This window comes from Mercenaria mercenaria, chromosome 3 (genome assembly GCF_021730395.1).
Source record: "Mercenaria mercenaria strain notata chromosome 3, MADL_Memer_1, whole genome shotgun sequence".
In the NCBI taxonomy this organism is placed as follows: Eukaryota; Metazoa; Mollusca; class Bivalvia; order Venerida; family Veneridae; genus Mercenaria; species Mercenaria mercenaria.
In genome coordinates this window covers 12,912,223-12,927,772 of record NC_069363.1, presented here as the reverse complement: position 1 = coordinate 12,927,772, position 15,550 = coordinate 12,912,223, and the positions used below count along the sequence as shown (strand labels likewise).

At 34.3% G+C, this 15,550-nt stretch overlaps 1 protein-coding gene across 2 annotated transcripts; it reads right to left on the bottom strand.

The window, feature by feature from the left end:
- Positions 1 to 2,340: 2,340 nt before the first annotated feature.
- Positions 2,341 to 10,520, bottom strand: LOC123525412 (uncharacterized). Of its 2 annotated transcripts, XM_045304453.2 has the most exons (3): positions 9,966 to 10,520; positions 6,263 to 6,386; positions 2,341 to 4,910 (listed from the first exon to the last, which is right to left on the bottom strand). In XM_045304453.2, exon 3 carries the CDS (start codon positions 4,800 to 4,802, stop codon positions 3,657 to 3,659), a length of 1,146 nt encoding a protein of 381 aa, XP_045160388.2. In that variant the 5' UTR covers positions 4,803 to 4,910; positions 6,263 to 6,386; positions 9,966 to 10,520; the 3' UTR covers positions 2,341 to 3,656. The 2 variants fall into 2 exon arrangements, with proteins under 2 accessions (XP_045160388.2, XP_053393869.1); XM_053537894.1 differs by lacking the exons at positions 6,263 to 6,386; positions 9,966 to 10,520 and adding an exon at positions 6,082 to 6,194.
- Positions 10,521 to 15,550: the final 5,030 nt, after the last annotated feature.

Genomic DNA, 15,550 nt, shown 5'->3' with positions numbered 1-15,550 from the left:
ATTTTGTCAAAAATTGTTATGTTTATGATAAAATTTAATTCATAAGTAGGTAAAGTTTTGATCTTGATTTTCAGAAATAACCACGTGCTCTGAACTGTTGTATGACGTCATCAGATTTTCACGAGAGTCTGTGCGAGATGTTGCGGTTTGATACACATGGGGTTTCGCCATAACTTAATGGACGCAACCATCAGAAAACAAAAACAGCGTCAGTTAAGTTATGGCAGCCAGAACTAAAGCTAACCTCGAAACTGATTTCTCCCGCTCAATACAACAAAATCCCGTGCAATATCTACCCCAAAGAGTTAAATACCGAAAGGAAAAGAAACTAGAAAATGCTTTTGTAAAAAAGCGCATGTCTCCCCCAATGCAAAGTCCTATAGGCAAGAAGTCAATAGGGGTCAGGAGCAAAAGTCAAAGAGACACTGATCGTTGGCTGCAATAGGGATCATCTATTTGGCATGTCCAATCATCCCGCTAAATTTCAACACTCTTGGCCTAGTGGTTCTCAAGTCACTGTTGAGGCTTCTGTGACCTTGACCTTTGATCAAGTGACCTCAAAATAAATAGGGGTCATCTACTCTGCATGTCCAATCATCCTATGAAGTTTCAACATTCTGGGTCAAATGGTTCTCTAGTTATTGATCGGAAATGGTTTTCCATGTTCAGGCCCCTGTGACCTTGACCTTTGATGGAGTGACCCAAAAATCAATAGGGGTCATCTGACCAATCATCCTATGAAGTTTCAACATTCTGGGTCAAGTGGTTCTCAAGTTACTGACCGGAAATGGTTTTCAATGTTCGGGCCCCTGTGACCTTGACCTTTAATGGAGTGACCCCAAAATCGATAGGGGTCATCTACTTTGCATTCAAAGCCTGTTGCAATTAGATGAACCATTAGGGAACAGCATGGATCCTGACCAGACTGCGCGGATGCGTGGTCTGGATCCATGCTTGTTGCATAGCCACTATGTTGGTTTTCTCATGGTGCGGCTCAATTAATGATCTGTTAAGGTTCATCGAAAGTCTTTGGTGAATTTTAATTTTGGAAATTTATACCTCATAGAGTTTGATGGAGTGACCCCAAAATCAATAGGGGTCATCTACTCTTTATGACCAATCATCCTATGAAGTTTCAACATTCTTGGTCAAGTGGTTCTCTATTGATCGGAAATGGTTTTCAATGTTCAGGCCCCTGTGACCTTGACCTTTGACGGAGTGACCCCAAAATCAATAGGGGTCATCTACTCTTCATGATCAATCATCCTATGAAGTTTCAACATTCTGGGTCAAGTGGTTCTCTAGTTATTGATCGGAAATGGTTTTCAATGTTCAGGCCCCTGTGACCTTGACCTTTGACAGAGTGACCCCAAAATCAATAGGGATCATCTACTCTTCATGACCAATCATCCTATGAAGTTTCAACATTCTGGGTCAAGTGGTTCTCAAGTTACTGACCGGAAATGGTTTTCAATGTTCAGGCCCCTGTGACCTTGACCTTTAATGGAGTGATCCCAAAATCGATAGGGGTCATCTACTTTGCATGTACAATTATCCTATGAAGTTTCAACATTCTGGGTCAAGTGGTTCTCTAGTTATTGATCGGAAATGGTTTTCCATGTTCAGGCCCCTGTGACCTTGACCTTTGACAGAATGACCCCAAACTCAATAGGGATCATCTACTCTTCATGACCAATCATCCTATGAAGTTTCAACATTCTGGGTCAAGTGGTTCTCAAGTTACTGACCGGAAATGGTTTTCAATGTTCGGGCCCCTGTGACCTTGACCTTTAATGGAGTGACCCCAAAATCGATAGGGGTCATCTACTTTGCATGTAAAATCATCCTATGAAGTTTCAACATTCTGGGTCAAGTGGTTCTCTAGTTATTGATCGGAAATGGTTTTCCATGTTCAGGCCCCTGTGACTTTGACCTTTGATGGAGTGACCCCAAAATCAATAGGGGTCATCTACTCCTTATGACCAATCATCCTATGAAGTTTCAACATTCTGGGTCAATAGGTTCTCTAGTAATTGATCGGAAATGGTTTTCAATGTTCGGGCCCCTGTGACCTTGACCTTTGACGGAGTGACCCCAAAAACAATAGGGGTCGTCTACTCCAGCAGCCCTACAACACTATGAAGTTTGAAGGTTCTAGGTCAAATGGTTCTCCAGTTATTGCTCGGAAATGAAGTGTGACGTACGGACGGACGGACGGACGGACAGGGCAAAAACAATATGTCTCCTGGGGGAGACATAATAATCAATACACACTCTTAATCTTTCATAAATTTAGATGTTTAAGAAAGTTTCGCGCATTGTATATCACATAACAATTCATATAGCATATTGATTTATTCATTTAGTTGATATAAATACAAAAGTAGCAAGAAATATGTGAAAACGGCATGACATATTCGTTGTTGAATTATGCTGATTATCCGCTTGTCCGAGAAGCTTCTAAAAGGAAACAACAAATGCCCAACAACGTCTGGTTATTGATTGAGCCGCGCCATGAGAAAACCAAAATAGTGGCTTTGCAACCAGCATGGATCCAGACCAGCCTGCGCATCCGCACAGTCTGGTCAGGATCCATACTGCTCGCTTTCAAAGCCTGTTGCAATTAGATGAACCATTAGGGAACAGCATGGATCCTGACCAGACTGCGCGGATGCGTGGTCTGGATCCATGCTTGTTGCATAGCCACTATGTTGGTTTTCTCATGGTGCGGCTCAATTAATGATCTGTTAAGGTTCATCGAAAGTCTTTGGTGAATTTTAATTTTGGAAATTTATACCTCATAGAACATTACCTTTTATAATAAATATACTGTATTGTTCTGAGGAAGTAGGAAATAATTTATTCAAAGGTAGTTAAAAATTATAAGCTTCTTCGGGAATACGTGTTTCGGAGAAAATATCAAACTCCGTATTCAAAAGTATTTTTTCTTTAACTTTGTTTTGGTTGTGTATGTTATGTAACATATTTATTTACGTACTCCTAGTTATGAAATATATGGCATTAGTAATTTTTCAACAATGGGAGCACCTGGAGAAATATGTTAGGCACATAATAAGTATAGACATAATTTCACAATATTTTTAAAAAAGGAAGTTTAATATTTTCTACAATACAGAATGTGCACGAGCAAAGTACATGTGATATAAGAGAAAAAATATTATTCTAAACATAATAACTTGTCTTGAAGGACACTTCTACTTATTCTGAACAGTTTGGTATGTATACATTTTATGAAAAACAAAGAAAACATAAAACAAATTTCATCTGAGGTGCAGTTTAAAACACTTTATATGAACCTTGAAATGATATGATTTAATATAGAGATAAAATTTTCAGTATCTTAGGACATATATAACCTCTCTGTCATATTTCAAATATTGCTCATAAATGTTATGCTTATTACTAAAATGGCAATGTACATAGCACAGGCTTGAACAATAACATTTGATTATGGATTTTACACAGAACATTACCGTTGTCGGTTGTCGTAGTCATACTAACAAAGTTCCAATCCTGTTAAATATTAAAAACTTTCCAACAATCTTAATAATCAATTATTATAATTCTAGACCAAAATTAGAGTTCACCATACTCTGCTTTAACAATAAATTTAAATTCTAATGCATTTTTACATTTCACCTGTTAGATATGGTTGCCCTGCATACTGGGCATCTATCATCATTTTGTAGAACACGAACTGTACATTTAGAGCACATAATTGTGTGCTCACAAGGAAACAGCTTCACAAGTAGTCTCTCTTCGAAACAAATTATACACTCTCTATCACAGTAGTTAACATCCTCTAGCACGTGTAATTTATCCGATTCGTCTTCGAAAGGTTCCACTCTGTGTCCTAATTTCTTTAAAATAGCTCTTTTCAAAATAGTTTGTATATATCCTGCTTGTGTTATAACTGGTTCTGGATCAAAGTTCTGTGCAAAATGTTTACAACTCTCAAATACGAATATAATAATTAGATATGTTAGGATTCCTATGCAAAAACTATATGCAGATATAATCACTGGATAACATACAAATTTTAAAATTACCCAACAAAGTAGCATCCAAATATTATACAGTACATAGCCTAATGGAATACAGAGTGCAACAAACCATAAACCTTCAGAATTTTCAGTATCTCTAGATACAATAACTCTCTGCCATATTTCAAAGATAGCCCATAGAATAATTATGCTTATGGCTGAAAATGACAGTGCCCAAAACACAGACTCAAACAATGGTATTATAATATAGGCAAAAATTAAAGTAAAAACATTTAGATATCCTAAAATGATTGTTTTCAAAATGTGTATAATGCCAAGCAGACTAATAGTTACTACATTAACTATCAAAGTTAGCAAACTGGTAAACAACCATATCAAAAACAAGACTGCCCCTTTAATAATGGTATGTAAAACTGTATCAAGAAAAATATACACCAAAAAATTTATAATGTAAGTTAGTGCATACAAAATGTAATTGAAAACATTTGCTGGCTGTCTTATTAATATATCAATAATTGTTGAGACTGAATTGATAATAAATTGTAGAAACGCGTCAATATGAATTATCACAGTCATAATATTACTGGATAAAACTGATACAGAATCCTCCAAGTATGTAAAAATTCCATCTGCAAGTTGTATCAGAAGGAAAGGAGTGTCTTCCTCAGTCATCAACATTTCTGTCTCATTTGGATCAGTCTCGGCTAATGTCATTCTTCCTAATATTATTGCTGTCAGAAGAAAGACCTGTACACACAATTGAAATGTCCAAAACATTTTTGGGCCGGGAACACTTAATGAATCGTAAATTGATCAGACCTTTTTACACTTGTGGTACAGTGTCTTGAGTAAGGTTTGTCTTTATTACGCATGTCACATGTTTTCCTGAAAAACATAAAGGAATAATTAACAATATTATAAGTTTATAACACATCTATTTTTATTAATCTATATTGTCTTAAATTTCTAAGTGAACAATCCCAGTGTTTATAGAAATTATTCTGCAGTTTTATAGTAACAAATAGAAGCGCCAGAACGACAAGGCGCTCGACTACATGTATTTGAGAAAACAACAACAACAACAACAATTTGTGCACTATAGTTGGTGTAACGGTTAAAAAAGAAGGGCGAGTATGCTTGTGGGATGTAACAGTATTGAGATGCATAAGAAATTAGAAACTCATAAGTGAACAAATGAGAAAAGGTAAAAAATAAAATATAAAACGGGAGGTGTGTAGGGTGGGGGAAGATGGGAGGGGTGATTAACAAACACATAGCAGTGAAAGGGGGAAGAACATTAAGACAATTTTTGGATTAAGAGTCTTTTTCAACAATTTTTCAGTCATATAATCGACGGTGTCTACTTGTATCAGTAAGCACAGTGTCCATCTTTATAATGCTGCCTCACTCAAATACAACGCCATGGAACCGTGATATGTGACCCTACCCAGTCACATCATACTGACATCGGGCTGACCAATCGTAGCACAATCGTCTTAATTAATGCTGATCATCAGGCGAAGGAGCTTCTACAGTACCATTCTCAAGTCTTTAGTATGACGCGACCAGGGAGCGAACTCATGACCTCTCGCAATCGAAGCGGACGCTCCATCACTACCGATGTGGTACGGAGGAAAGACTAAGAGCGGGTAGAAGGGGTGTGTTATGCGATACTAAGAAAAAAAGTTATTACATATGAACGTAAACAGTCGAAAGAAAAATGACAGAAATTTTAAACCACTTTTAGAAGTTATCCACAAATGACCTTGGCCTCTGGGATCACTAAAGTGTATTTCCTTTCATTAAGACCAGTCCAAACCCGAGCTTAAATTAAAGGGACAGGAGATAAAAAGATATAGTGAAATTGAAAACTTTAATTGGCACTAGCACATTGGCCTGAGACAATTTGACTATGTCTCTATGTAACAAGAGCAAATGCTGGTAAAGGAGACAGCAGTCAAAACGTGAAAATGAGCATTTAACCAACACAAGTGCAAAATTTGATCTAAGTAGCTCAAGATATCTGACCCTAAACTGATATATATCTACCACTTACCTTAACTTACTCTTACGTAAAGTTTGATGACAAAAAGGGTGGGGTTAAGATGGATAATTTTGCCATAAAACTTGAATTCATTCAACAAGCTCTTACAAGCCATTGTTCAGTTCAAGATATTTTTTCCAAACACATCTTGTTATAACTTACTTGTGAAAATGAAAGTATAAAATCGAATTACCTGTATATCTACTTCCGCAATCCTTGAAAGTTTGATACAGAAGTAGTTTGATGGATAGTGTGACGGATGTTCGACTCGATTTGTTTTTTCCAAGAAGCATGCATAACTCAATAGTAATTCAATTCTAAAATACATCAGAATAACATTTTAACTGCACAATAGCGACTATCTATCCACTTCAAATAAAATGCAGATCGTTGCTAGATTATAACGTATATGTTCAATGTTATGTGCAAAGGTAGACTAGTTGATAGAGTTAGTTTTAGTGACGACTGTAAAACAAATATTTAAATCAGACGAGTTTCGCTAAACCTTATGCTAAACCAGGCAGTCTGAAAGACAGCTAAATCCCCCGCCACTGCTATGGATAGGGAAAGGGTAAAACCTTTGATTTTAGCTGTGCCCTTGACCTTGAACTGACATGGCTGACTCATGAATTCTGCACAACGTCTTGATGAGGTGATCATTTGACCAAAGTTTCATGAAAATCCTTCAAGGGGTTAAGGAGATACAGAGCTGAAACCTTTGACCTTCAGTTGTGACCTTGCCCTTGAGTTGACATGGCTGACTCATGAGTTCTTGATGAGGTGATCATTTGACCCAAGTTTGATACAGAGTGGACACCAAATGGTAGGCTCAAACCTTCGACCCTTAGTTGTGACCTTGACCTGGCATGGTTGACTCATAATTTCTGCACATCGTTCTGATGAGGTAATCATTTGACCCAAGTTTTATAAAATTCCTTCAAGGGGTTTAGGAGATATAGAGCGGACACGAAATGGAAGGCTCAAACCTTTGACCTTCAGTTGTGACCTTGACCTTGAGCCGACATGGCTGACTCATAAGTTCTGCACATCCTTGATGAGGTGATCGTTTGACCCAAGTTTGATGAAAATCCTTCAAGGGGTTGAGGAGATATAGAGCGGACACAAAATGGAAGGTTCAAACCTTTGACCCTAAGTTGTGACCTTGACCTTGAGCCGGCATGACTGACTCATGGGTTCTGCACATCGTCTTGATGAGGTGATCATTTGACCCAAGTTATATAAAATTCCTTCAAGGGGTTTAAGAGATATAGAGCGGACACAAAATGGAAGGCTCAAACCTTTGACCTTGAGTTGTGACCTTGACCTTGAGCCGGCATGGCTGACTCATGGGTTCTGCACATCGTCTTGATGAGGTGATCATTTGACCCAAGTTTTATAAAATTCCTTCAAGGGGTTTAGAAGATATAGAGCGGACACAAAATGGCAGGCTCAAACCTTTGACCTTGAGTTGTAACCTTGACCTGACAAGGCTGACTCATGGGTTCTGCACATCGTCTTGATGAGGTGATCATTTGACCCAAGTTTCATGAAAATCCTTCAAGGGGTTTAGGAGATATGGACCGGACACGATTTTGTTACGGACGGAAGGACGGACGCAGACCATTCCTATAATCCCTCCGCCACGGCGGGGGATTAAAAAAAAAAACATTATAAATGTGACAACTTAGTAACAGTGTTATTATAAATATAAATTACACATAATTTAGATAAAGTCGCATTATCATTGCATAAAAACAAGCAAATTCGATGAATTGGTATCCCCCGCCGAAAGAGTTTGTGGTGTGGAATGGCAAAAAGTTAAGGATGTTACTAAGAAGCAAATAATTTCATTAGTCAAAATCAATTAAACAGAAAACAAATGTTTAATTAAAGAGTACATAATAAATGTATGATACTTTGATCCTGACTAAAGAATTTATTTTGAATGGGATATGCTTACTGTAATAAGCTTAGCTTTTAAAATTAAATGCAGTTAATTGAAATGTGAGCTTGAAGTTTAACTGGAACGAAATATTGTCTTTGAGTGGTTTGGCACCAGGTGTTGCTGTTTAACATGTGCATTTGAACTTAAAAGAGCAGATGTCCTTGAGAGAACACAGGTAAGATATCTTGAACATGGCTGAGGGCAAGGTTTGTGCAGTCACAACTTAACATGCAATGTTGAAGGTTTGAACATTTAAAAAAAAAAAGGAATGGAAATATATATATATATGTATATATATATAGATATATGTATATATTTATTTTTTTAGGGGGTGGGGTGCAGGGGAACGGGAGAGGAAACAAAATTTCACATGTTGATTATAAATATTGATTGAAAATTAAAAATGAAAAAAAAAAAAAAAGGATGAAGTTGGGGGGGGGGGAGGGGGAGGAGGATACATGATCAGTGGTGGGCATGACTGGGCGGAGAAGTGAGGTGGGGGAATGCTACAACTTGGAAGGTTTGAAAAATATCTAAAATAAGAAATGAAAAAAAAATTATTTTTTTTTTGGGGGGGGGGGGGGGGGGGGTTGGGATGTGGAGGGGATGTGACCAAGGCAAGTGGGTGACCAGGTGTGGGTGCGCAACTTCACATGTTTATAATAAATGTTCACAGAAAAGAATGAAAAAAATTTAATGAAATTCTGCCAAATGGTAAGTTTGTTATGTACAAATATGTGGATTTTTAGACAATTAAAGGGCAATAACGCTGAAGTTACAAAAGAAATCCGTACAAAATTGTCTGTGCACAACCACATTATAGTGCTCTAAATTCTGTTAAAGCTTCATAGTTCTAGGTCAAATATATCAAAAGTTATGATGCAGAAATTGCCATATCTATAGATCTATAGTACCCTATATAGACTATAGTTAACACTAGAAACTTCTAAGGGCCATAACTCCGGTGTTACTTGGGCAATCTGTCTGAAACTTGATGGGCCCCATAACCTCACAGTGGTGAACATGTATATGAAGTCTGTTTGAAAAAAAATCTAAAATAAGGAATGATTTTTTTTTTTGGTAGGGGGGAGGGGGTCGGGGGATAGGGGTGGAGATGTGTGATCAAGGTAAGGGGGTGACCAGGTGTGGGTACACAACTTCACATGTTTACAATGAACGTTCATGGAAACGAATGAAAGAAATTTAATGAAATTCTACCAAATGGTAAGTTTGTTATGTACAAATATGTGGATTTTTATACAATTAAAGGGCAATAACTCTTAATTTACATATAAATCCGAATGAAACTGTGTGTACACAACCACATTATGGTGATCTAAATTTTGTTTAAGTTTTATAGTTCTAGGTCAAATATATCAAAAGTTATGATGCAGAAATTGCCATATTTATAGTACCCTATATAGTTAACACTAGAAAGTTCTAAGGGCCATAACTCTGGTGTTACTTGGGCAATCTGACTGAAACTTGACGGGCCGCAAGAACTCATAGTGGTGAACATGTATATGAAGTTTTAAATAAATATTCCCAACCATTTCCTAGATATGGCTCCGGACGGACGGACGGAAAGACGGAAGGACGGACGGACGGACGGACAACGCCAAAATTATATCCCTCCGACTTTCGTCGGGGGATAATTATGTCTACATCTGTTGAAAATAATTTAAGGGAACTGTAAAAAAATAATGAATTATTGAAATATCGTATTTGATTTTACGTTGTATTCTACCCTAGTCAGTTTGGCATTTCGGACACCACATAAAATTACTTTGAATGTGCACACCATTAAAACTATATTTATTAAAAGCTGGAATTTATTATGTCATCCAATATTTAACCAGTACATTTATCTGTTCGAGACATGCCCTGACAGACTAAAAACGTATGCAATTGTAAACAGTAACTACCAAATGGCTAAAACATTAATACTTACACGGAAGGGTATAGCTATCCAACTAAACTTTATCGGTAATCAATGTAAAGACGGTACACAATCCTATCTCACCGAAAGAATGTCTGTATTTATTTATTGATATGCTTTAAATGGTCAATAATGCATAAAACGTTCGTATACACTATCTAAATAAAAAATAACATACTTAAAATTTAAAATCACAGATATCGGTTTACACAAAATGTTATTAGGATCAATACGATTTCATAACATTGAACCTACTCTGCCAGTCTAGGAATAACTTGTTCTACGGTGTCTTGTATGTGCCATGACCTACGTTCGGATAAGCAAGTTTCCTCCTTTCGACATTTACTTCCCTAATTTCGTTCTTTCATGATGATTTTGCACTATTCAAACAATTAGTATCTCCGTTATTTACATTATTAAGATCAATAAGATTTCATAACATTTGAACCGACTGTGTCAATCTAGGAATAAATTGTTCTATGGTGTCTTGTAAGTATATATATATTCTACTGAAATAAAGAAGTGTGAACAGAATTGCTTTGGCATAACAATATGTTGATTTGTTTTTTTGTAATCAAGACGGCTTGAAATAAACACCGGTCGGAGCAAGAACGAATTTCAATGAAAACTCACGAGCTCAATGCAATATTTGAAGCTATATATGTCAGAAATAAAAAGATAGGCCGAATAAACACTAGAATTTGAATTAACTGTTTTTGAATCAAATGAATCGTGTGTAGACATACATAAATTAAGGAACTGTCGATAATAGTAAGGTCCGAAATAAATACTTTGTTTCAAAGGGACCTGGTTTTTTGAGTTGTCTAGATTACTCAAAAGGAAATAATTTTAAGGAAGTCATGCTTCCTTGGTCTTTAGTATAATGAAACACTTGTAGTTGTGCATATGAATGATATAAGTTCACGGAAGTCATACTTCCGTGTTGTTAGTCTAATGAAATTCACAAAAATTCCCGGCGTATTTCACATATTTGACCTTTTTAACAAGTAAAGGTGTCTTATGCGAGAATATATACATGAAATTAGAGCTTATCAATAAAAGTATGATCCGAATTAAAAAATCGTACTATTTCACAGGAACGTGGGTCCGTATTTATCAACGTTAAGTTCAACACTTTGACTTATGAACGGAAGGTATTCAATTTGCCATTACTTTGTACAGTACTGAATTTGACCGAGTTGCAGAATGCCTATATATGCACAATTTCATCACAGTCTGTTTTAACAATGATAGAGCAAAAAGAAAATTTAGCTTTATGAAGAATTTTGTTTCAGACTTATAAAACGTTGACCTACGGATCCAGGGTCTTCAGGACACCTAGAATAAATGAAAAAATAGCGTGATTGCATTTTGGTTCGTGAATCCGTTGACACTATGTGGGACTATGCTTGACTACAGAACTTGTCAGTTCTTGAAGCACGGATAGAAATATACATAATATTTCATAAGGACTAGGGCATTGCATGAAACATTGGGGATATTAGCTAATGGTAATTTCAAGAATGACATATTATAGGATTATAAAAGCGTATGTATGACTATATATAAATGTGCAATCTGTCAGTAAAGGAAGAATGACAAGTCATACCGCATGTCACAGGGACAACAGCCTTGGTAGATAGATACATGTTTTATTTACAAAATGTGCGCCACCTCTAACGCTCTATATCACCGTCTTTCTATGTTTCTGTAGTAATCCTACTATTTTTTCTGTATATCAGCCTTGGGTAGTAGTTATATATATGGGGTAGCGAGCGCAGTTTGACCCAAATTAATTTTAACCCTTGACCTAAACCGGCCAATGCTGACCAATTTCAACAAATTTAAAAAAATTTTAACAAATTATTGTTAAAACCTATAGTAAAATATGATTAAAGATAATTTTAAACACTTCCACCAAATATTTGCCAAAATCCTGCCAAGTGGCAGCAATGTGGCAGTCGCTGCCAACTTGACAAACTTTTGGCAGAACGTTGGCAAACACAAATTCAACCAATCAAAAGCCTGCCATTTTTCTGCCAAGTGGCAGCAATGTGACAATGTCTGCCAACTTGGCAAACTTTTGGCAAACTTTTGGCAGATTATTTTTATGATAAATGTAATGTATTGATCTTATTTTCAATTAGTAAGTATATTATTAGAGTACACATAGTATTAAAACTTTAATTAAGCTTTTAATTTAAACCCTTTTAATCCAAAAGTCTGCTTTCTACCAGAGGATATAGGTTCATCCATATGTAAATCTAATGTAACTACCTTTTCAAAGCATAAATGTTAATTCTGTAGAGCTGAATCGTCATACGGGGTTTTTCAAACATTTTTCCCTTTTGTTTTAGAAAATTTTATTTTTTCTTATACATAGATATTAACTTATCAGTGTCAAAGTCCTCAGCTGCCTCAGCTGTTTATTTACATTATCAAATATATCAAAAAAAACATCTTTCCTGAGGCCTATCATTCCGCCACCTAAATATAAATGTGATTTTGGGCTTTTAGTCGGTTTATACGGTTCACCGGAGGGGCTCGCCCCCTTTAATAAAATCTTAATATCTATTATAAAAATTCCGGTTTTTTCCGACTATAAACACACCACTCAAAAGCAATTTAGTACATCTATTTTATTGTTGGTTTATGCTTATAAAATCTTTATAATCTAAGATAATTCCAGGTCTTATTTCAAAATATATTTAAATAGTTCAGATCGGCCATATTTTTATATGTTGAATGTATCCAGGCACCACGACGGTCAAATACGTTTTCATTTGTATGTAATCAAAGTATGATTTTTAATAGTATTCAAAGAGAAACGCTTCATGTCTCATTTCCCTCTCCCCTTTTTTTCTATTTTCCTGTCTTTTTTTTTTATTTTAAGAATTATTTCAGCTAAATCATCAACTCGTTTGTTGTGGCAACTTCAGAAGCAGATAAATTGTCAACAGTATTCTTGTTCTAGCTAATTGTGTTTCTTGTTAAGAAAACATTTTTTACTTTTGTAATTTCTTTGGAAATAGGGGTAATTTCTTCGACATTGCGGTTTTTTGCTTTAGTATTAGCATTTAATTACTTGGGAAATTAGCAGTGATTGATTCTCCTTTTTAGCTGATATTTGAACTACAGAGTCCAATCATTTGTTATTTTTTTAAATTTTATCATTAATTTTATCATTAATTATCTTAATTGCTTCTTCTTGTTTAGCTGATATTTCAACTACAGAGTCCAAATCATTTGTTATTTTTTTAATTTGATCATTAAATTCATTAATATCTTCTTGTAATTTTTTGTAATATTACTTAATTCTGCATTATTTAAATTGTGACGGTTGTAAAACAATACTAATCCAATTTCAAATTTTTGTTTTTTAAAGTCATCTATTTTAAATTAATTTCTTTTTTAAGGTTATCTATGCTGTATCATGTCATCACCTTTTGTGAAGCTGCTTTCCCAATTCAGCTTATATTCTGCAAATTTATTTGAAAATTATCGAGTAAATCTTGATTCCCTTTTGCCATTTCAGTATTTAGTTTATTTATTTCTGTTCCTGATTTCTAATTTGATACATATTTTGTAACTTTTCTCAGCTTCAATAATCTTGTCTTTTAGTTCTTCATGTTTAATCATCTATTTTTTAATTCTTGAACTTAGTGAATAAAATGTTTAAATTAACTCGAAATACTTCTTTTATGTTTCATCTGTCAAATCAGATTTCTCTTCAAGTTCTTTAATAGAATCATCATAGCTTTCATTTCTTCTTCAATTTTCCCTTTGTAATTGTTTAAAATTAATAATGAATTCTTTTTAAAATCTTTTGTTAATTCTTCAATATTCTTTACTTCTACTTCTAGTGTTTGTTTATAGATTTGATATCTTCAAGATTATAGTCATCTATTACAATTTGAACTTTTTTAAAATAAATCGTCTTAAAAACTGCATCGTTGGTTTATCTGGATTTCCTAGGTTGATTATTTCATTACCTCCCATATCTAATGCTCTATTCATTGTGTTATCAATTCCTTATTTCTGTGAAGATATGATTCCGTTTCCTTTTTAAGCTTTTGAATTGTTTTTTAGTAGCATAATCACTTAAATCAATATCAAAATTTAACTTTACTTATACTGTCAGGTTGATTAATTTGTTTTACATCATTAAAAACTCCCATTATATTAATTATTTTATATTACCAGTAAAGTTTTTTCTTAAAAACTTCCTTGGTTTGCCCATATATAAGAAAATCATATTTTTGATTTGTTGCATTAGCAAAGTATCACGATCTTTTATTTTGTTCATCACAAACCCTATTATTTTCCATTTTACCTGGACTTTCAATAATATAATGTGAACATTAATCCGAATATCCTTTGGGTTTTTAGTAAGACTGACTTAAATAAATAACACAACATTTTTGTGGCGTCCTTGAATAAAGTATTTTGTTATTTCATTTTGAACCTTTTTATCTTCACATACAAAATCATCAAATATTACTACTTTTTGTTTTTCTGATTCAAGATTCTCACAAGGTTCAATTTGGTCGGGATCAGCTGAATATTCAAGTATTTCATTTGGATCTAATTTAATCTTTTTTGCAATTTGATTTAAGTTGTTAATTAAATCTTGGTATTTAGATTGTTCTAAGTTTTTAGCATACAATTTAAATTTTAAATCATAATATTAAAAAGAGGTTTTCGAAGTTTTATGCTTTAAATGTATTTGTTTTTCCAGATCCAGAAGATCCACATATTAACATTTTTAAAACATGAATCTGGCATAAAAGGAAAAAAATTGTTTAAAGTTATTGAATTTATCATTTTTTGTATCATAATTTGGAATTTCCATTTATATAATATTTCTTTATTTTACAATATCTTACATTATCTTACATTATTTTACATTATTTTACATTATCTTACATTTTTATATAAAATCAATCAAAACTTAATGAAAGGGATATAAGAAAAAAATAGTCGGACAAAAGATGAGAAATCTTAGAGAAGAAATAATGAGAGAAAAAATAAGAAAAGCTACAAATCGGGAAATGTTTTACTGAAATTTATAAACCAATTACTGAAAAAATAGAAAGTCAAAAAAGAACAAATTATCAAGTCAGTTAAAAGCATTCCCTGGAATAGAACAAACAATTAGCGTTACTTCCAAAAAGTTTTGTTGATAAAATACAAGAAGTAGAACGACAACAAAAATTGACAGGGATAATGGAAGAACCACCACCTCCGGAACTACAACAACCATTACAACCATTACAACCATTACCACAAAAACTAGACGAAAAAGAGGTTGATAAAATACTGGAAGATTATTATAACAGAGAAAAAAAATTTCCTGAAGATTATTATAACAGAGAAAAAAAATTTCCTGAAGATCATATGGGTTTGGATGATGAAGATGATGTGTTTGAAGAATCAGAAGAAGAATTGGGAGCAAGACCGAAAGAATTTACAGTTAATTTTAATAAAGATATTGATTTAGATCTTTTAGATAAAGAACAATATTATACACCGCAAGAAGTGTTTGATTTTTTTCACACTGAATCTGAAAATCCTGATGAAAAAATGACTAAAAAGAA